At 37.7% G+C, this 22572-nt stretch overlaps 1 protein-coding gene across 5 annotated transcripts in view; it reads left to right on the forward strand.

Annotated features, from left to right (window-relative positions):
• Positions 1-21192, forward strand: part of LOC138145255 (CLIP-associating protein 1-like) — a 204486-nt gene extending 183294 nt beyond the window's left edge. For all 5 annotated transcript variants that reach the window (XM_069066896.1, XM_069066895.1, XM_069066893.1 and 2 more), the window contains exons 9-12: positions 7576-7731; positions 12578-12651; positions 17472-17564; positions 21028-21192. In XM_069066896.1, the coding sequence (XP_068922997.1) occupies positions 7576-7731; positions 12578-12651; positions 17472-17564; positions 21028-21177 (473 nt within the window). In that variant the 3' untranslated portion in view covers positions 21178-21192. The remainder of the gene's footprint in view (positions 1-7575; positions 7732-12577; positions 12652-17471; positions 17565-21027) is intronic.
• Positions 21193-22572: the final 1380 nt, after the last annotated feature.

The raw sequence follows: 22572 nt of genomic DNA on the forward strand, positions 1-22572 counted from the left end.
GCTTTGAAAAACCCAGATGTTGATTTGGTATGGCTGTAATGGTTGGACAGTTTGGAAATTTGTCTACTTGATCTGTTTCTCTGTCTTGATAATTCTGTCTGTATACTCTGAAGTTCAGGGTGCTGACCTTTTCCCCCTGAACTAGGTAAACGATATATGTTTGACTGATTAAAGTAAGCTTGTTAACCCATTTTGAGTTGATTTTCCTTTATCAAAGCAGATCCAAGAGCCTGTGTTTGCAGCCACCCTGGGGACGCTTGGGGTGCTTGCTGCTACACCTCACTCTAAGTGAGAATGTGAAAAGACCTTAACCTAAAAGGACCAGGGTCTCCCATTGCATCTTGGGTCATCTCCAGTCATCCAGATGAATATCTGGTCATGGAACCCTGATGGCTCTGTAGGAGAAAGTGAGGTGGGTGACCTTACACAACCCTCCCTTACTCAGATCAAAGTCAACTGCAAGTCATGTCATCATCTCCCTTATGTCATGGTCCTCTTCAAGAATGAAGGACAAACACAGTAACGACTATTCATATGTGTAACAAAACAGGGGTTTAAAACAGACCTTATAGTCTTAAAAAGCCAATATGTGTCAGAAGCAGGACTTGACCCCAGGTCTTCCTGGCTCCAAAGCCAACTCTCTGTCTGTGCCATGCTGCCTCTCTTTGAGATCATTGTTTTTAAATAGTTCATGAAATAGTGAATTAATAAAATACTGGACATTTTGAGAGGCTGTGCAGTATTATAATTATAGTACAAGACTCTTGAACCTTCTAGTCTGAAGCCCTGACTTCAAGTTCTGCCTCTACTACGCTCTGCCTGTCCTAACTTAGGCAGGTAATTTTCTGTCCTATTAGCCAACAGTTTGAAATTCTTCTGAGAGCTCTTTCTTCCCATCCTTTGACCATATCTATGGGGAATGACTTTTGGTAGTATCTATTTCCTTTGTTTTTCTTTGTAGGGAGCAGTGTTCTAGAAACCCACAGAGGAGAAAGTGACCATGAGAAAATGATTAGGAATGTCATGTACTGCAGAGAAATTAAAAAGGATGAGGACTAAGCAAAGGCCATTAGATTTGTCAATTACAAGGTCATTGGTATACCTAAAGAGAGCACTTTCAGTTTAATTGATGAGGTCAGAAGCCAGATTTCAGAGGAGAAGTGTAGGCAATGAGAGTAGACTATTTTTTTTCAATTTTAAAGAAGTTTGGTTATGAACAGGAAGATGATAGATTGGGAGAGTGATAGGGTAAAATGAGGGTTTTTTTTAAAGCTTACAGGAGCCCTAGTCATAAAGTTTGTAGGTAAGCAGTAGGAAAAGAACTGATAACTAGAAAGAGGATGAAAATTAGAGAGAATAATGGAGTTTGTAGGAGTGATCTTTGGGGAAGTCCAGGAATTAAGTGGGAAGGATCGAGGTTGCATGTTAAAGGGTTGGCCCTTGGCAAGAAGAAGGATCACCTCTTCATCAGAGACTTGAGAACTGGGGATGATATTAGAATATCATGAAATGTAGGGAAGAAGGAGCTGAAGTTGAATTGCTTCCATTTCCTGTAGGAGGTGAGATCTTTGACTGAGAAGGGTGGGAAGCCTGAGTAAAAAAGGTAAGGTTTGGAGAAATTGCTGTAAGGAACAGGGTAGGAAATCAGTTAGGAAGGAGCAAAAGGGTCGCCATGCTGTGACTGTTTTCGTCAAGGAATCTTTTTAGTTGTTTCCAACTCTCTGTGACCCCATTTGGGGTTTTCTTGACAAAGATACTGGAGGGGTTTCCCATTTCCTTCTCCAACTCATTTTACAAATGAGGAAACTGAGGCAAACTAGGTCAAGTGACTTGCCCAGGGTCACACAGCTAATAAGTATCTGAGGCCACATTTGAAGATGAGTCTTTCTGACTCCAGGCTAGCACTTTATCCAGTGTGTGCCACCTAGCTTGCCCCCTTGTTATAGTTAGGACCCAGTTAAGATTAGATAACAAATCTGTGGAGAACCTAGCACTCTAGGTTAGTTCAGCAGCATCGCACAGGAAGCAAATGATGGGGATTAATCCAGTAGTGTCATTTGGGCAAGGCTTGAGCTATGAAGGACAAGGAGGCAAAGAGTATAAAGAATGTAACGTTGAACTTATTCATTGTAGTTTCATGATGGGGAAGGAAGAGAAGTTGTGAAGCAAAAGAATGTTGACCAGCTGGGAGGGTACTGACCAGTGGAGGTACTGGAGGTCACAGGATAAAGAATATAAATTTAGAAGCAAGGCATAGGGAGAGAGTAATCAGAGGTTCCAAGAGTTAGTTGAAGTACTTTTCAAATAAATATTTGTTGATTGACTGGTTCTTGATTGTGGAAGATCATGATCTTTGATCTCACTATTACTTATACATGGTGGTGAGATCAAATGTGTGACCATTCCTATGTATAACTAGGGTGAACTGAGGTGAGTAGGTCATAGGAGTTGAGGCTGAGAAACTAAGAGGCATAGGAGTTTGAGAGAGCATCAGCATGTATATTGAAATATCTTGGGTATGAAGGCAGATGATAGGGGTGGAGAGGAAGACTTTGAGCCAGTTACTGAACTCTCCTTGAAAAGGGAAGGAGAACGACCTAATAGCTGGTAGGTAATTGCCACCAGTTTCTGAATTGGATGAATATCCGGATAGGGTGAATAAACTTAAAAAGAAAAGAGGTTGAGGAGTGGTGTTAGCAAGGGCAGGTTCCAGAAATGGCGATGGGAAGCAAAGGATATGCCCATTTCCCCTCCACGACCAGTTGGAATATGAGAGAGTGCAGCTACTGTTGGAACGTTGGCCAGTGATGTTGATTGGTCTTCTCAAGGGAGCCAGGTCCCCTTCAATGGCAGAACATAGGAGATCAAGAAGAGAAGTTTTTTAAAAAAAGATGCAAGAGAGGTTCCAGAGGACTTAGTGGGACTGATAGGCAGAGCTGTATTGTAGCATGGAAAGAGTATGGTTGAAGTGAATGTCAATAAAAGAATGGTAAGCGTGACATTTGGGCAACTGAAGCTGTGTCAAAGGCCCTGGAAGAGTAAGAGGTGGGAGTTTGCAAACCATAGGGGATACATAAATAGTATCTTTTGACTGCGTCTTAATACCCTCAGAAGTCTTATTGATAGCAAAAAGTGTGTCACACACCTCCCCAACTCTTCCACAGCCCACATCCCCTTTTTTTTTTTTGCCACTGTTAGTAAAGAACAGATGTTGTACTGTTAGAGACTCTTTCTGTCACTGGCAGCCAAAGGTCCGTCATTGACAGCAAGAATTCAGTCATCTGAGTCTTCGGCTGTGATCTGGGTTGTTAAGGTAAATGTCAGTTGTTGGAGAGACTAATGCTTAAGGCTCTCTTCCTAGAGGTAAAGAATTGCATGTATCTCAGGCACTGATGCTAGGTTGGATCCTTCAGAGGTGAGGGATTGATGTCTGGAGCAGACTTTAGTGAATGGGACCAATCTGTTCTTGCAATAGTTCTATAAAATACTTCCCATTGTCTCCTATGACACTGCCACCACTCTAGTACCGGCCCTTATCACCTTACATTTAGACTACTTCGATAGCCTGGTGGTAGATCTGCTGCCTCAGGTCACTTGCCACTCCATTCTGTCCTCCATTCAACCACCAAAGTGATTTTTCTAAAACCCCAGTTCTGCCATAGCACCCCCATGTTCAATAAACTCTAGTGATGCCTCCCATCACCTCCAGAATCAAATAAAAAATCTACTTAGTGTTCAGAGTCCTTCAAAACCTCCCTTGCACCCTCTCCTTTCCAGTTTTTTTTACAGTTTACTTATGTGTACTCTTCAAACCAGTAACACTGATCTCCTGACTGTTCTGTGATCAAGACTCTCTTACCTCTTGACTCCAGAATTTTCTCTAACTTTCCCCTATGCCTAGATGCTTTCTTATCTCATCTCTGCTTCCTGACTTCCCTGGTTTCCTCCCTAGCTAAAATCTCCCATTTTATAGGGAACTGTTACAAATCCCTCTTAATTCTAGTGATGTCTCTTATTTCCTGTTTCTCCTGTGCATACCTTGTTTGCACACATTTGTTTACCTGTGGTCAGGATCCCGTATTAGATTGTGAGCTCCTTAAGGGCAGGGTCTGTCTTTTGCCTTTTTTTGTACCCCCAGGGCTTCATATTGACTAGGTTTGAAAGTTTAGGACCCAGAAGGGGCTGTATGCATGTTTATAAAGACAATAGGTGGGATGGGTAGGTGGTGCAGTGAAGAGAGTCAGGAGGACCAGAGTTCAAATCTGGCCTCAAAACACTTAACACTAGCTAAGTGTGACCTTGGGCAAGTCACTTAATCCCAATTGTTCTGCCTTCCCCCCTCCAAAAAGCAAAAAAAGAAAAGAATCAATAGTACAAGTGCATAAACTGTGAAAATTAGTTATTATACAGCATTCAGATACTAATAAGCTTTGTATGTAAGCGGTATATCAAATTGGGTATATAGGATTTTTGAAAGTGAAGGTTGTCTATTTGACTCATATATTAATTGCTCAATTTTTTGGCTTATTACTTGGAGACTTTTTGAGGTTATAAAAGATTTATCTCATTGCCCTGGAAAGTTATGGGTATGATAAAAGATAAGCTTCCTGTACCTTTCATGGTGTTAATTTTTTTTTTTAAGAGTTTATAATGATCTTTTCTTTTTGGCACTCCTGTCACTTCCTAGTTACTCCCCAGGCACTTCTCCTTCTCTAACTTTCTTCTGTAACAAATAAGTGTAGTCAAACAAAACTAATCAATACTTTGACCATGTCTTGATAACGCATGCATCAATCTACAGACATTTAATCCACTACCTCTCAGCAAAGAGGTGGGAGGAAATCATAACTGGAAGATTGCCTTGGTCAAAATTCTGAGATTTTTTTCCTCCACATTATTGTGATTATAGAATAAGCTTTTATATTATTTCTTAGTTTATGTGAGAGATTTGGTGAGTTTGGAGAAGTTATTAATTTTCTAAAAATAAACTATTTGATGGCAAGCATTGTGTGACTCTCTTAATATTATCTAGGGTTCAGCACCTTACGTTTACCTAATTAATGGTAATCAAAATATTTGTTTCACCAATTTTCCCCTAAAACATGGAAGTATAAAAAGAGAAAAATTAAATGAATAACTGAGACATGGAAAATCTGTATTTTAAAATGGTTTGATCAGCTTTAGTTGGCATGATTGGATTATACTAAGAGGGAAGAAATTTTGCTCTCTGAAGCAACACTGCTTCCCTCTTTCTTACCTTTCTAATTTTGTACCTTTCCTGGGAATGAATCGAGATGAGGTATATTGTTGTCAATAGTATGGGATCCAGCAACTTGACTTTCCTCCCTTGAATCTTCTTTTCCTCTTAAACATTTACTTCTTATAAACTTAAAGTAATTGTACAGTGAAAAATGTTACAATCACAGAATTTTGATTGTGCTGTGTTTGAATCAATACCTGGCTTAATGAGGAGTTATTTTATGGAGTGAAGGCATAATCGTCTGTGTGCAATGACACTATAGTTGAGCCTGAATGTTGAGGAAGCTAAGTTTGCACAAGGATGTGTCATTTGATTGTAAGGACATGGGGTTTTCCCCAAATAACGATTCCAAAATTGAGTCAAATGATTTAAAATAAGTTGAATATGAATTTTAAATAACTTTTGGTTTCTGTCTAGACAAAGGTGCCCTCTCAGCCATGATGCAGTTGTAAATATTAACTGCAAAAATGATACACCGCAGGTTAAACTGGAAAAGCTGGTGGTTGGGTTATGTGTACTATTTGTTTTCCAGCTCTTGGTTAAAATCTTCGTTTTTCTAGAAGAATGTTAGGGTCAGCAACGATGAGTGAAGGGCAGTGATTGTGATTTTTTACACATTTTCCACCTAGCTTGTTCAGTCCCTTCCCCCACCCTCTTTTTCTTTTATCTGACTGAAATGACTCAGAGGTGCTTCAGAAAGCCCTTGGTATTTGAATAAGTGTACCATTGCAGGATCCTTAATTTTAAGGAAAGGAGGGAAGAGGATGGGAACAAGCATTAAGTACCTGTTCTGTGCCTTGCATTGTACTAAGCTCTTTTCAAATATTATCTCATTTGATCCTCACAACTTAGGAAGTAAGTGCTGTTATACACACCATTTTACAGTTGAGACAGACAGAGGTTAGTTAAATGACTTTCCCAGGGCCACACAGCTGCTAAGTGTCTGAGGCCAAATTTGAATTCACAGGTCTATCCACTGTACCACTTAATAGCCTCTGTATTTTAAGCTGTAAAAATTGTTTTTAAATAACTTAGCTAATACAGCAAAGGAAGCCTCTTTAAAAAGAAACAACAAATTTTGAAAGATTAGTTTAAAATTGATTAAAACTTTATCAGTCACTAATATTATTTCTTTTCCATTTTTGCACCAAAGTGGCTTCTAACATCTTGAGACTGATAGATTGATTGGCCAAGATATTAGCTGAAAAGGGAGGCTTTAAAGAATTTGTAGATAAAACAGTTGTTGATTAAAGATAGAATAAAGCTGTTTGGACCTATTTTTCCTACCTTGCAACTACATGAAAGCCCTTAACCTTAAGGAGCCTATTTTTAAAGTGTAGTGGTCTAAAAATATAATCAAATGATTAATCCCAAATTCACTGATTATCTTCCATCGGACAGTTCTCCAGGGCATTTTACTGAGCCATTACATTAAGGAAGTTTTTCATTTGAAACACATCCTGTGACTGGGACAACTCACCCCAGGCTGTTTATATATGTTGGTATATTAACTATCAAAGTGACTGATTTTGTCAGCTTAACAACTAGCTAATTTCCATATGAATCTTTACTGACTTGATTATTTAAGTTCATAGGATTGTAGACTTAGATCTAGAAGGAACCTTGGAGGTGTGGTAGTCCAGCCTACTCATTTTACAGATAAGGGAACTGCAATCCACTGAGGTTAAAGCAAGTTGTTCACACTAATATGGGGCAGAGCCTGCATTTAAACCTTGACAGTTGCTGTGATTGGATTTGATTATGTGTTTCTGGGTGCACAATGCATAAATATTTTGCATATTTTAACTTGTATCTAGTCATTGATTCTTTGATCCTTATGAATTTAACTAGGCTACTGAGAATTTGAGCTTAGGATCTGAGAGGATAGGAAAAGTTTGGATGAACCTGTTTTCTCTTATTCTCTGCTAAGTAGTCTAAAGTCACTAGTGAGCTTGTATCAGAATTTAGTAGTATTTCATCCTCAACTTCTTTGGTATTTTTAATCTTTTCAACTAATTAAACACACTCATTTACTTCAAGACTCCTCCCCCCCCCCCCCCAAGCCCATGAGTTAGGAAGTAGAACTATTATTTTCCCTCTTTGACAGATAGGAAATGGTTAATGTCTTTTGTAGGGCCGAACAGCCCAATAAGTGGCAGAGTTGAGTTGTAAATTCAACTTTTCTGACTTCAACTCTTGTTTACTGTAGATTCTGCCTGCCATATCAGCAAGGTGGCAGCTATTTGTTACTTCAAGTTTCAGCTGGAAAATATTTAGTTTTTATGTTTTTTTTTTCCTTTCCCCATTCATTTCAGATAAGAATTTTGATGATGAAGACTCTGTGGATGGTAACAGGCCTCCTTCAGCCAGCTCTTCTACATCTTCAAAGGCCCCCCCAAGCTCACGAAGAAACATTGCAATGGGAACCACTCGCCGCATTGGACCTGTTGCCCTAGGATCTAAGTCATCTGGTATGAGTATCAGTCTCCTATGTTTGGGTACAGTAGTGAAAACTTGTTTAGAATTGATCAGTCCTTCTTCCATCCATCACAAGTTGTATTGGTCATCTGAAATAAATTGCAGCTTGTGTTTAATTAAAGTTGAGAAGGGGACACTTGAAGTGTGTAATTGCTTTGGGTTATATATTTTTCTCCTGATATTTATGACCAGATTTTACTTGTTGTTCTTAAATATGACTATAGAGTAAGATGTAGCCATCTGTTTGTAGCCAAAGGGACCCTCACATACTTTTTGTTGTTCAGTTATTTCAGTTGTGTCCAACTCTTCATGACTCCATTTGGGGTTTTCTTGGCAAAGATACTAGAGTGTTTTGCCATTTCCTTTTCTGGCTTATTTTATGGATGAGAAAACTGAGGCAAACAAGATTAAGTACTTTGCCCAGGGACACACAGCTAGTGAGTTTCTGAGGCCAGATTTGAATTCAAGGAGAGGAGTCTTTCTGACTTCAGACTGGAACTCTGTTCACTGCACGACATGGCTGTCCATTCATCCCCTTTCCACCTCCACTCAAACCCCTCCTCCCCCAGCCACTCCCCTGGTACTACTTGTTTTTAGTTTGATAGTCAGAAATAAGTTAAAGCCTTCCTTCCTAGTCTCGGGCATACTCAATTTTAAACTTTTTTAGTTCTCTGTCCTTGCCCATTCTGCAAAAGCTTTTGAACATGTGGGATCTGGTTCCAAGAGAATCTGACTGTATTTGCATATGTTTTCCAGTCATTTAGGTTTTTTTTTTTGGAGGGCAATTGGGGTTAAGTGACTTGCCCAAGGTCACACAGCTAGTTTTTGTGTTAAGTGTCTGAGGCCAAATTTGAATTCAGGTCCTCCTGACTCCAGGGCCAGTGCTCTATTCACTGCGCCACCTAGCCGCCCCTAGCCATTTATTCTTACATCCAGCTTTCCTCTGTCCCTTTTTCTTCAGTCTTTTAAAACTGCTACTATCAAAAAACTGTCCTTGAACTTCAGGGGTTTGGAGGCCAGAGAACTCATAAAACCAGCAATAGACTCACTTAGTCTAGTCTGTCTTTAAGGCAGGTCTGGAATAAGACTCGTTGTTTTATTAGGAGGATTTGATAAAGTCTGAACTAGACTCAGTATTCTCACTGTTCCCTTCTTCTATGCAAAAAGCTACAGAAGTAGCAGAAAAGAAAAATGTTAGAGGGATGAATTTAATAGTAATTCACAGTTGGAATTTGAACCCACGTGCTCTGACATCACATCCAGTTATCTTTCTAAAACACCCCTCTCAAGAACCTCACCATTGGCCTGCTAGTATCAAGGTGAAACATGGAGATCATTTCAGAGAAGCCTAAAAAGACTTACATGAACTGATGAAGAGTGAGATGAGCAGAACCAGGAGACCAGCTTATTTTAAGGGGGCAATCCTGCCCACTACACCACATGTAAGGAGGCAGATATGTTCTGCCCTAATTATGCCAGTTGTAGGGTGGCATACCCTCCAAGAGAATACTGAGATACAAAAGAAAGGAGGAAGGCGTATATTAGCTTGGATATGAATATATTTTGTTAAGATTAATTAGGTTAATTGGAGGAGTCTACGCACACGAAGCCAGTCGTCCTAGGCAGCAGCAGGTCAAAGTAACATTGTGCAGACCCCCAAACCAACTGTAGGCCAGGTCATGTATTATAAAAAACAGAAGAAAGAAGGAATAGTACCAGGTATGACTGGGGGTCACTTGCAGGTGTTCCCATGGAGCTTTTGCTGTTTACATTTACTCAAAGTAGTTAACTTTCTCTGTGAGTGTCATGGGTCATATTCCCATTCTGGCCTACCCCAGTTTACTTTCATTGTTTAAAAAATGGTTTTGGAAGACTTAAGAAATTTGATCCTATGCAGTTATCAACCATGGTTGCAAAGGACTGATGAGGAAGAATGCTACTCCTCTCCTAACAGAGAGGTTAATGGACTAATTTTAGCTCACTGAGATATGCATTTTGGACGTAGTCAGCATGGAAAATGTATATTTTTTTGCTTGACTATTCATATTTGTTACAGCGGGGTAGTTTTTCATTCTTTTTTTCCCTAGTAGACTGGGAAGGAGGGGAAAAAATTAGTCGAAAAACTTGATAATTTAAAAAAATTAAATAATTTTTTAAAAGCAAGTAAATAAAATGCTTACTATGTATAAAAAACCTGTGCCAGGCCCTGTGAGGAGGAATACAATTAAAAATGTAAAAACTATGTCTTTGTTTTTTCCTTCTCTGCTGTGTCTTTTTTAAATCTTTTATTGACCCAGTGATTGGAGACTTTTTTTTTTTTTTTTTCTTTCGGAGGGGAGAGGGCAGGGCAATTTGGGTTAAATTACTTGCTCAAGGTCACAGGGTTGGTAAGTGTTAAGAGTCTGAGGCCAGGTGCTCTATTCACTGTGCCTCCTAGCCATCCCGATTGGAGATTCTTGAGCCCAACCCATTCATTTTACAGATGGAGAAACCGAGGCACAGAGTGATTACGTGACTTACTTAATGCCTTTTTCAGAGCAACCTGGGGAATGGATAATTTATGCCTGCTAGGGTTTTGTAAATACCCAGGGATCTAGACTTTACTGTATAGTCATTGCTATGATGTTTTCTATGGCTTAACTTTATTGATAGTTATAGATTCAGCCTGAATTCTGCAAAAAGCTTCAGATTTTGACCTCATGTATTGTATTTTGTTTTTGTGATGCAATTGAGGGTAAGTGACTTGCCCAAGGTCACACAATTAGTAAGTGTTAGGTGTCTGAGGCCAGATTTGAAGTCAAGTCCTCTAGACTCCAGGGCTAGTGCTCTATCCCCTGTGCCACCTAGTTGCCCTGACCTCATTTTTTGTAAAAGTTAATCCCCATCCTCCTGTTTTCCTACAGCTAGGCAGTAGAACAGCAGATCTTAAGTTTTTCCCTAGCAAATTGTTTTATTTATTCATTCATTTTTAAAAATGAGTTTTATTGATGCCTTCTTTATGTGGAAACAGTAATTTCTAGATGATAATCCCCCTCCTTCATAATAGAGAAAAAGGAGTAAGCTAAAACAACCTATATAACATTCCTTACTTAAAATGTATGCAACATTTGGCCTCCACAATCCCCTGCCTATCTCTTGAGAGGGGAGAGGTATGATCCATTATCTTTTTTCTGGGACCAAAATTTAGCCAACTGCTTTAGCAGAAGTCAGCTTAGCGTTGTTTACCTGCCCACCTTCCTTTAATCCTAATTGATTCGCAGTAGCCATTTAATACCTGCTGGCAAGGGAGACATTGATGCCCACTGCTGAAAATAATTAACAAGGTACCAGCTCTGAGCATATAAGAAGACACCAGTTATAGGGCATTGTTAACTTTAAAAGACATAGACTAGGACTTTTTTATTGTTCTAGTCATACTGGGAAATGTGAAATGCTACTGAACCACTGTTATTTTGTGACATAGTGGTAACTTTGGAAACAAGAGTCATTTGGTAATACATTGAAAGATCATCTGAATTCTTTTCTATCTCCACCACAATTCTACCTGCATTCTTTTTTTTTTAATTTTTAAATTTTGTTTTGTTTTTTAAATTAAATTTTATGTTTATTTTTAGTTTATGTTATTTATTTCCACAAGATTTTGAGTTACAAATTTTCTCCTTGTCTTTCCCCTACCCACCACCCCAAAACAGTAATCCCACTGTGTACCTCCTTCCCCAATCTGCTCTTTCCTATATTCTTCCCCATCCCCCCTCTGACTTTCTGTTTACCTCCATTCTTATGTTCCTCATGTTACAACTTTCATCATTCCTTCCATTCTCTTTCTTTTGGGGGGGACTCAACCGGGACAGGATTATTTATTTGCCTTTCTATTATAATCTGTTGGTTTAACTTTAATTGTAAGGTAGTGTAGGTGAGATTGGAAGTGTGGTATACTGAAAAGAACAGTGGTGGTCAAGAAACTTCGATCTGAATTTTGCCTCTTCCACTAACTAGTTGTGTGAATTTTGCAAATCACTTAGCTTCTATAAATCTTAGTCCTGAAAGCGATAAAGTAAAGATTTTGGATTAGACTAGCACTGATATTCTGTGCCCTTTAACAACTTGCAAAAACTGTACTTAAGGGTCAATTCAAATTTGGAAGCATTTCTCTTGATTTTAAAATATAAGGAAGTAATACATTTCAAAAAGAATTTGTCCCCAAAGGAAGGCATCTGACATGCAAACAAACAAAAAGAAACCCTGGAAAAATTAATGCAGACTTGTTCCTTTACCTGGGGAATGCCCATCTGGGACTCTTCACTGTCAGTAAAAATGCAAGGCAGTTCTCAAGAATACTTGGGAAACAGAAATTGTAAAGATCATTAGGAATTAAATATCTCTGCCATAATTTGAAACTTGAAAGAGAACTGGTGTGATTCTTTAACATGCCTTGGCAGATTTTATTGGCTAAATTTTTTTGACCTAAGACACTAAACCAGTAACATAATCTGGTGCATGTGCTGAAATGCTTCTTTGTATTTAGTCTAGGTGTTTGTCATAGTGTTTGAATATTAATATTATTATTTATGAATTGAGACTGTTGAAGCCAAAACTCTCACAGCTTAAGCAAATATTCTTTTTTAGTCACAGAAGCACATCAGTGTCCAGTTATATTACTACCACCTTAGTATGCTGAATTGTGCCTTAATGTAAAAAAAAAAAAACAGTGTCATGTGCTATGTCGTTGACTCATTATATGTCCTTCATTTGTAATGCACTTATACAAGTACACTTGACTGTTTTATAAACATTGGCATGTTTTTGGGTTGCTATAATATAGTTTTTCCTCTCTGTCAGCTACAAAAGAAGGAGCTGGTGCTGTTGATGAAGAGGACTTCATTAAAGCATTTGATGATGTACCAGTAGTACAGGTGAGTAATGGTGCGTGAGTGTGGTTCATAATAAAAGTATATTTGTTCTTAGAACTCTTTATTTCTTTTTTCTTCGACAGTCTTAAAAAATATAGTAAAGAACCCTCTTTTCAAACAAACTATACCCCATACTCTTTATAGAATGAATCAGGTAGTGACTATCAAGAATATTGCCAAAAGAGGAAGAAACTTAGGTAGACCCAAAAGATAAATTACGATCTTGCAATTCAAAATTGGAGCAAGATGGAAAAGTGAAAGTAGGGCCTTCTTGGAGCAGTAAAATGTGAAGAAGAGAGTGCTTCTGTACCAGAAGCAAGGATTTCTGGAAATATACATCACAAGACGAGAAACCATATATAGGGAAAAATTTAAAATAAGAGCCTAATTTTTAATTAGGATATGAAGAAATAAGATTATTAAACTCCAGGAAATAGTGTTGGTGTGTGTACACAAACTTATATACCTGTATTTTGAGGGATGTTGCAAATTAACTTGAAGTATTCTGAAAAGTTTTAGATTCCTGTTTAATAAACAGACTGAACTTTTATAGTGAAGTCTAGTGGAAAGAATTTGGCACTGAAATTCAGGAAAGTGCAATTCTTTCATTCCTTTCACTTTGTTTTGTTGTTTCTTGATGTCTCAGGGGAGTCATTAGCTTTTACTTGTTCAATTCCAATTTTAAATGAATTGCTTTCTTCAGTGAGATTTTCTACCTCTTTTTCTATTTGGAGTTTTTTTCTTCAGTGAATTTTTGTGCCTCTTTTACCATTAAGACAATTCTGTTTTTTAAGGTGTTATTTTCTTCAGTATTTTTTTGTGCCTCCTTTACTAAGCTGTCAATTCTCTTTTCATAATTTCTTACATCACTCTCATTTTTTTCCCCAATTTTTTCTCTACCAGTTTCATCTGTTTCTTTAAATCTTCCAGGAATTCTTGTTGGGCTTCTTTGAGGAGCTGTTTGTAGTTGTTTTCACATTGTTGTCTTCTTCTGCATTTATGTCTTGGTCTTCCCTGCCATCATGGTAGCTTTTTATGATCAAGTTCTTTTTTTATTGTTGTTTGTTGATTTTGCTGACCTATTTGTTGACTTTGAACTTTATGTAAAGTTGGATTCTGTTCACTTGGATGTGGGGAGGCATTATCCCAAGCTTCAGGTTTTTTCATACTATTATTTTCAGAGGTATATGGGGTGGGGTGGAGATGGGGGCTGCAAATTTCTAGTTGTGTGATCAGAGGAAAGATATGAGTTGCTGTTCTCCTGTCTTTACCCAGGAAGAATCCCTGGCCCTCTGCAGCCGTAAGTGCTAGTGCATCTCTTTGTCTTGCAACTAAGACCAAGGCTCTTATTTCTTTGTGAGCAATTACCAGCATTCACTTCCACCCTGGAACTAGGACCCTGAGTTGTGTACGGGCAGCAGAATGACTAGTCAGTGCCAGCCATACTCAATGCCAGCAAAGGGTCCCCTGTAGTCTCCTTCTAACCAGTTGTCCAACTCCCCTGGGCTGGCAGCAACTGGAAGCTGCTGCTGTTACAGAAAGGCCAGCTCCAGACAGGCCTCCACTCCACATCCTAAGTTTTCTTAGATAGAAAAGTATCTCACCCTGAACTTTTTTGGCTCTGTTACTCCAAAATTTTATTTGAAGTATTATTTTAAAGTTGTTTGGAGGGGAATGTTGAGAATTCAGCTTGGTTGCTGCCTCTAATCTGCTGGAGATTGAAATTGTTGAGAAATTTAGCCCTTAATAGGTCTTTTACCTTCTGTGTCGCAGTTACCTTTCATATGACTGACTGACTAATTTTTCTCATTCATAAATATTGTAATATCACTCCTCAAAAACCCTTCTATATTTCCCTGTTGCTTACTAAGTTCATGCTATTTAACTTGGCATCAAAGGTGCCAACTCACCACAATCTGGCACCATTCTACCTTTCTAAGATCATTTCATACATACTGCTTCCCTCCATGGAATCTGTCCTTCAGCCAAAGTTGACTATTTCCACTTGCCTGTATATGCCCAGGGCTCATCCAGGTCCATGCCTTTCTTCATATTACTCCCAATAACTAGAATACTCCTTGTGTTCTTTTTTGCCTGTTCCTATCTATCCTTGAAATTCCCTCTTAAATGCCACTTGCTTCTTGAAGTCTTTCAAGGTTATTTTCCCTAGCCCTATGGTTCTGTAATTATTAACCGTTTCTCTTTCCGAGGCTTGAAGGTAATATACCTTTATTAAACACTTACCTTTTTTATTATTTGTATATGTATTATACCTGTCTAGTAGATTATCAACTACCTGAGATTATCAAGGACTCTGACTTATATAAACTTGGATTCTTCCCCAGCATTAAGAGTTTAATAAATGTTTATTGAATCAAGCTGAATTTAAATTCCAGATCTTCTACTAGCTAGTTGTGTGGCATTGACTGTGAATTACTTTCCCCATCAGTTGAATGAAAATATATTTCTTCTGTCCAGCTATTTATCACCTTTCCCACAAATTAGCTCTCATCTTCCAAACTTCTCTCCTGGCTATTGTCTGTGTTCCTTATTTGTAGTTTATGCCTTATTTTGTTAAATATTTACCCGTTTGTAAAACCTTTTTTCCTCAAATGGGTTGCAAGGTCCTTAAGGGCGGTACTTTGTCTTATAAGTCCTTAGATTCCCTACACTAGTTGATTGACCATGTAGTGTTACTATGAAAACAAAATGAAATTGAGACAGGAAACTACCTCTGAAAAGTTGAGACACAAGTCAATATTGTTTATATTAACAACACCCTTTGTTTCATGAGTTCCTATGGCCAAAGAATTCATCAATAAGTTATCAGCCAGCTAGAATTCAACAGCAAGAGGAGAGTGCGTTGGATTGCTTTTGAGAAACTGTAGGATTTTTTAATGACTCTTCGCTTCTCCCTGAAATAAAAAGGTCCATCTTTCCAACCCCAGCATTTTTCTTTTTTTTTTTTTAATTTATTTTACTTTATTTTATTTTATTTTTTGGAGAAGGGAAGGCAGGGCAGTTGGGGTTAAGTGACTTGCCCAAGGTCACACAGCTAGTAAGTGTCTGAGGGTGGATTTGAACTTGAGTCTTCCTGACTCCAGGACTGGTGCGCTATTCACTATGCCACCTAGCTGCCCCTCCCAACATTTTTCTTAATGAATAATATTTTTTGGCCTGTTTACTTTTTTATACTTAGTTTGAGTATTGTATTTGAAGACCAAATTTTCTGTTCAGCTCTGGTTTTGTTTTTGTTTTTTTTAATCAAGAAAGTTTAAAAAAATTTGCTTCAGCGATGTTCATTTTTCTACCTGAAAGATTATGCTCAGTTTTGCTGGGTAGTTGATTTTCAAGCTGTTGACTCTTTTTTCATGATTCTCTTGCATAACTCTCATTTCTTTTCCCAATTTTTCTTCTACCTTTCTTATTTGATTTTAAAAATCCTTTTTAAACTTTTCCAAGTGTACTTTTTGGGCTTAAGATCTCTCTGAGGTTTTGCATGTAGGCATTTTGACCTCTTTGTCCTATTCTGAGTTTGTGTTTTGATCTTTCTTCTCTGTAGTCATAGTAGCTTTCTACGGTCAGAACTCTCTTTTGATTTTTGCTAATTTTCCAGCCCATTTTGTGACTTTTAAAGTTGAGCTCTTCTCCCAAGGTTCTTGGGCTAGACTTGGTCGCTGACTTTATGTACCAGGGCCCCTGGAGCTGGCAGCTTTCCCACTTGTGCTGAGGTGGGTTCGCCTAGTTGCATCTGTTGTGCTGGGGGTTCCAGAGCTGGCGGTGTTTCTGACTCACTCAGGCTGCAGACCTGACGCTGGCCTGTTGAAGCGGGCGTTAGGAGCTTATCTGTGCTGTAGCTAAGAGCTTACTGCTGGTTTGCCTGGATACCCCCTGTGTTGTACCACGCTCCCCTTTTACCCACATGAGACAGACCTTTCCTGTGTTCCTTTTAAGTTATCTTGGCTTGGAAAATTGTTTAACTTTGTCTTTTTGTAGGTTCTCTCATTCTACAATATAGTTAGAGGCTTGATTTAACATTGATTTTTGAGAGAAACTGGGGAGAACTCAGGCAGCTTCCTGGCTTTTCTCTGCCATCTTCCCCAGCATTTTCCTAGTGGTGTATGGTTTTGAATAATGGAATAGTACCATTTCCAAAGTCATCAACATCACCATGATCTTTCAATAGAGAGGGGTCTCGTGGGCATAAGTGTGTAGTAGCACATTTCGAACAAGGAATCCTGCAGGATAAGTGGGGTAAAGTGTATTATTGTAGCTGGGCTGATAATGTAGTAAGATTGAGGGTTAACCGGTAGAACCACTGTTTTTCATTGGTATCTTTACAATTTCAAAGGAATTCCACAAAGGCCCCAGTATGTTGGGTAGAGACTTGGGGTGAACTTAGGGGAGGACTTCGTGAAGAGTCCCATGGTTTGTTAACTGCATCATTGAAGAGAACATCCACACTTAGGGAATCACAGATCCATAGAATATTAGAGTAAACAAAAAACTCAATTCCTTATCACAAATAGCATGGAACATTTTCGACCAGAATTCTTTTTTCTCCTTGTGCAGCCAGGGATTTGTTAAATTTTTGGTAGTGCTGTCTAGCAATTATTGTGACAAGGTCAAAAAACTTAGAAAGTGTATATATGCAGTTTAAAGACATGTATCACATCATTCTACCTCAAATTGGGCTCCTTAGAAATGATAACTTTTTGTAATTCATGTTTGTTGCATATTCTCAATTTGATACAATTGAAAAACAAGCTTTGTTTAGTTATATGAATTATCTTATAGATTGATTACCCTTTTTTTATTTACAGATTTATTCCAGTCGAGATCTTGAAGAATCTATAAATAAAATTAGAGAAATCTTATCTGACGACAAACATGACTGGGAACAGAGAGTAACAGCTGTAAGCTTTTAACTTTGATATAATTGCTTTTTAACCATGCTCATTCATTGAACTTTGCCATTATTAAAAACAAACAGTAACTAATGAAGGTTAATTGTATTTTCCTCTATAAATTACTGTTAAACTAGGAATGATGTTTCTTTTGTGTGTGTGTGTGTGTATATTAATGTTTCTTCTCTCTTATACCCACCTACACACATGTAAATATGCAAACTATATTAAAATGTTCTGTGAGTTTTTAAAAGATTACTAGATTTTTAAGTTTAATTTAATTTAAATTTAAATTAAAAAAATAAAATTAAATTGAAATAATAAAATTTAAATATAAAAAGATGACCAGATTTATCAAATCTGCTTTTAGCATTATCTTTTTTCTGTAATTTTAATACAGCTGAAGACTTTTAGGGTACATTCCCCAGTTTCATTACTTCTTTCAGTCAATGAGCTAATAAATTTTTAGTAAGCACTTCTTATGTGCCATTCACAATGTTTAGTGTTAGCCATCCAAAGAAAGGTTAAAAAAACCCAAACCAACCACTGCTCTTCAAGAAGTTCACAGTCTAATGGATAATACAACATGTAAATATGTAGGTACATACAAGATAAATACACATATGTGATGGAGGTATGAGAATGGAGGGCATTAGCATCTTGGCTTGGCAAGGGACAAGCTTTCTCCAGAAAATGATATTTAAAAAATGGCTTGAAAGAATCCTGGGAAACTCTCAGAGTTGGTAGTGAGAGTCAGAGCATTCCAGGCATGGGCAGCAGCCAGGATGAAAACACAGAGACAAGAGATGGAATGTTATGTCAAGGAGCTCCAGGTGGGATAATGTAGCTGAATCTTACTGTTTATGGAAGGGAATAAGATAGACAAAGACTGGAAAAGTAGGAAGGGTCCTTGTTATGAAAAGCTTTATGTGCCAAGCAGAATTTATATTTGATCTGTTGGATCATAGGGAGCTGCTGCAGCTCCTTAAGTAGGGGGAGTTGACATGTTCAGATATGTACTTTAGAAAAGTCCCTCTGGCAGTTGAGTGAAGGATGAATTGGGGTAGGATGAATTGGGGTAGGATAAATTTCAAGGCAAGGAGGCCAGTTAGATGGCTCATGTAGTATTCCAGATGAGAGGCAATGAGAACCTGAACTAGGATGTGACTATATGAGTGGATAGAAGTCTATGGGGATATATGCAAGGGATGTTGTGCAAGTGGAAACAACATCATTTGGCAACTAATTAAATGTATGGGGTGAGTAAGATTGTGGAATCAGGGATGACACTGCCCTTAACAATAATAAGGAAGCTTGGAAGAAGAGTGGATATTTTGGGGGGAATAAAGTTAACAAATTCTGTTTTGGACATTTTGAGTTTGAGTTACCTTCAAGTCATCCAGCTAAGGGTGATACAAGAGGGAATGAGAGAAGTGTTACTATAGCTCAGTTAGGAAGACTAAAGCTAGAGATTTATACATATGCATACACACATGCATGCACATATACAGTCCTGTAAACGTGTATGTAGGAAAGCAATATGTATCACACATATACACATATGTACACCTGTAGAGACATGTTCAAGGTATGTATATATATGCACATTCTAGATGTCTATATTTTGGCATCCTAGGTATAATGTATACATTCTAGACATACTAGATACTGCCATAGATCTAGATATTAATATATATTTATATAGAATATTTATGATATATATATATATACTTTATAGTTGGGGCAGCTAGGTGACAGTGAATGGAGTGCTGCATCTGGAATCAGGCAGACTTGAGTTCAAATCCAGCCTCAGGTACTTAGGAGGTATGAGGCCCTGGGAAAGTCACTTACCCTCTGTTTGCCTCTGTAAAATGGGGATAATAATAACACCTACCTCCTAGAGTTGTTGTGAGGATCAAACAGGATAATGCTTATGAATGTGTTTCACACAGTGTAGCTTAGCAAATGTTAGCTATCATTTTTATTTAGGCATGGGAATTAACAGAAAGATAAAGATCTGTGCATCTATGACTATATCTATATAGGGCATCATGGGCATAGGTGATGAGATCAATCAAGTAAGGCAGTATAGAGTCACTAGAGAGGATAACCTAGGATAGGGCTTAGGGGTCCCATGGTTAGGGGAAGAGTCAGGAAAGGAGACTGATAAGGGAAGAGCCAAATAGATAAAAGGAGAATGAGCAGGAGGGGGAAGAGCAATGTCATGACCACTTAGAGAAGATAGAGGATCCTGAAGGGAAAAATGAATGAGTGTCGAGGGCTGCAGAAAGATGAGTGAGGATCAGGGTTATGAAGAGGCTGTTAGATTTGTATATTAAGAGGGTGATTCCAGTTGAATGATGAGGGTAGAAGTCAGATTGCTGAGGTTTTTAGAAGAAACTGAGAGAAGCGGAGTTACTAATTGTAGATGACTTTTTCAAGGACTTTAACCATGAAGGGGAAGAGAGATACAGGATGATAGCAGACATGGTCAGATCAAATGACTTTTTTTTTTTTAAAGATAAGTGAGATGTGGGCATGTTTGTAGGCAGCAAAAGAATCCAGCAGACAGGGAGAGACTGAAAATGAGAAACAGAGTGAGGATGACTGTGGCTGTCGTTTCCTGCAAAGGAGACATTTTGATTTCTGAACACACTCCCTTCTGTAGTATAAATTCCCACTTTTGATAGTGGAGAAAGGTAGATTAAATAATTTAAAGAATTTGTAAGATTTGAGCCAATTAGGTGACAAAATAGGGCCACTTGGAGCTCAGGATTGGTGAAGGACTGTAGCAAAGCTGTTTAAAGATGATTGATCACAAAGGTGTTATAAATGCTATCTTCTCTATTATTTGAAGTCAGTTTGTCCTTTCAGTTAGAAAGCTGTAGGACAATAAATATTTGTTTTCTTTAAATTCCCTTAGTGCTAGGGGACTGGGGGAGAGAAGGAATGGAGTAAAACACTTCATTTGCCCCTAAATAACAGTTCCAGTCATTTAATATGTCATATTCTAAAGCATAGAGCTGTTTTTTTTTTTTTTTTGTTTTGTTTTTTTTCTTTTTTGGAGGGGAGAATGCAGGGCAGTTGGGGTTAAGTGACTTGCCCAATGTCACATAGCTACTAAGTGTTAAGTGTCTGAGGTTGGATTTGAACTCAGGTCCTCCTGGCTCCAGGGCCAGTGCTCTATTCACTGCACCACCTAGCCACCTCACAGAGCTGTTTTGAAGAGTTTTTAGGGCTTGTATTAGGCTCTGATCATCTGTGGATTTCTAGCATCCTCTTGTTTCTAAATTTATTTAATATTTGGAATATTGAATACCTGCTAACATTTAACTACCTGAATTCTTATGCTAATAGTTTTTTCTTAGCATTTTCTAGTCTAAATCTGCTTAACACCAATTTTTTTTCATTGCTGAATATATTAAATTTTAAGAAATATTTACATTTACCTAAATCATCTGTCTTCTGTCAGCTGAAAAAGATTCGATCATTACTTTTGGCTGGAGCTGCTGAATATGATAATTTCTTTCAACATTTGCGTCTTTTGGATGGAGCATTTAAATTATCTGCTAAAGACCTTCGGTCTCAAGTTGTCCGGGAAGCTTGTATCACACTGGGGTAAGAAATGCATTCTTCTATATTGTTAAGTGTTTCATAAATTTATCTTGTAAGATTATTCCACAGGATATTATTTGTGGAATCTCAGAAATAGATCATAGCTTAAACTTTAGTTACTCTCCAAGGTTCATGATAGTCACACTGTTGTTATGAATTATTTCTTAGTCTAATTATATTTATGTAAGTAGTTACTTAAATGTTATTTCATGGAAGGAACTAGACACTGAAAGATTTATTTTACCTATGAAGGGATGTTTTGGGGATTTTTATTAAAATGGGATATATGTAGTATTCTAAAATTCCCTTGTCATTTTTGCTTAATAATTATGCTTACTAGTTTAGGTGATTATTATATTTTTTTAATTTCACATGTATGTTGTAGTTTCTACTTTTACTTTTCTAACCAAATTATATACTACATTAGTTAAGAGTCCTCTTTAACCTTAAACCTTCAAGGTATAGCTTGACAAATTATAATAAGAAAGTTTCACTTTCTTTTACTTTATTTGACCAGGGAATATAATTTTAGTGTGTGTATAAATGACATTTCCATAGTTACCTTGTAATGAGTTTTTTAACTTGGTTAGAACTAAGAAATCAATAATCATTTATTAAGCACCTACTGTATCCCAGGCACTGTATTAAAGGCTGCCCTTTGGACTCATTTTGTACCTGAAATGCTAAAACATAGTACAGATCATTTGCTTACTTTCCAAAAAAGATTCTGCCTAATATACTGCATAGTTTTCTTTGATGAGATCCGTATAATCCTACATTTTATTAAAATAATTGAACTACCACCTAGGTCCACAAAAAAAATCTTTTCCCATTCTTATCATCTCTTTTCCTGTGGTCCTCTTTCTTACTGCTTTACTTATTTGTTGTTTTACTTTAGTTTAGAGATTGTGACAAGATAGTGTCTTTTTCTTGCTTTGAAATTAATAATCTTAGGACTTAGAAAACTCATTAATATTTTATTTCCTGGTCACATTTACATTTAAACCTTAGGATTAGCATATTAGGATCAAGCTTTTTTAATGAACCTTTATTATCTGATAGGCATTAGATGAAGTACTGGGATGTAGGGGGAAGAATGAAACTGTCTATACCCTCAAGAAACTTATATTTGTGCAAGAGATGGGAGAGAAGAGAGCACGTTTATCTGTAAGAATATATGAAATCATTAGAAGGTTCTTTTGGGTAATGGGGGCACTAGGAGCTGGGCGAATCAGATTCCATGAAGAAGATACTGTTTTAACTGTGTTTTGTAGGAAATAAGGTTTACTAAGAGGGAGTGAATAGTAAGAAGGGAGAGCATTCAAGGCCTGGGGGCATCTTCCCCAAAGGTGTGTAGGTGGGAGATGGAGTACCAGTAAGACTTCTCTGCTTGGTTGGTAGA

The sequence above is a fragment of the Petaurus breviceps genome, unplaced genomic scaffold, assembly GCF_028583685.1.
Source record: "Petaurus breviceps papuanus isolate PSGF00001 unplaced genomic scaffold, PetGlider_PUasm1.0 90731, whole genome shotgun sequence".
NCBI classification, from domain to species: domain Eukaryota; kingdom Metazoa; phylum Chordata; class Mammalia; order Diprotodontia; family Petauridae; genus Petaurus; species Petaurus breviceps.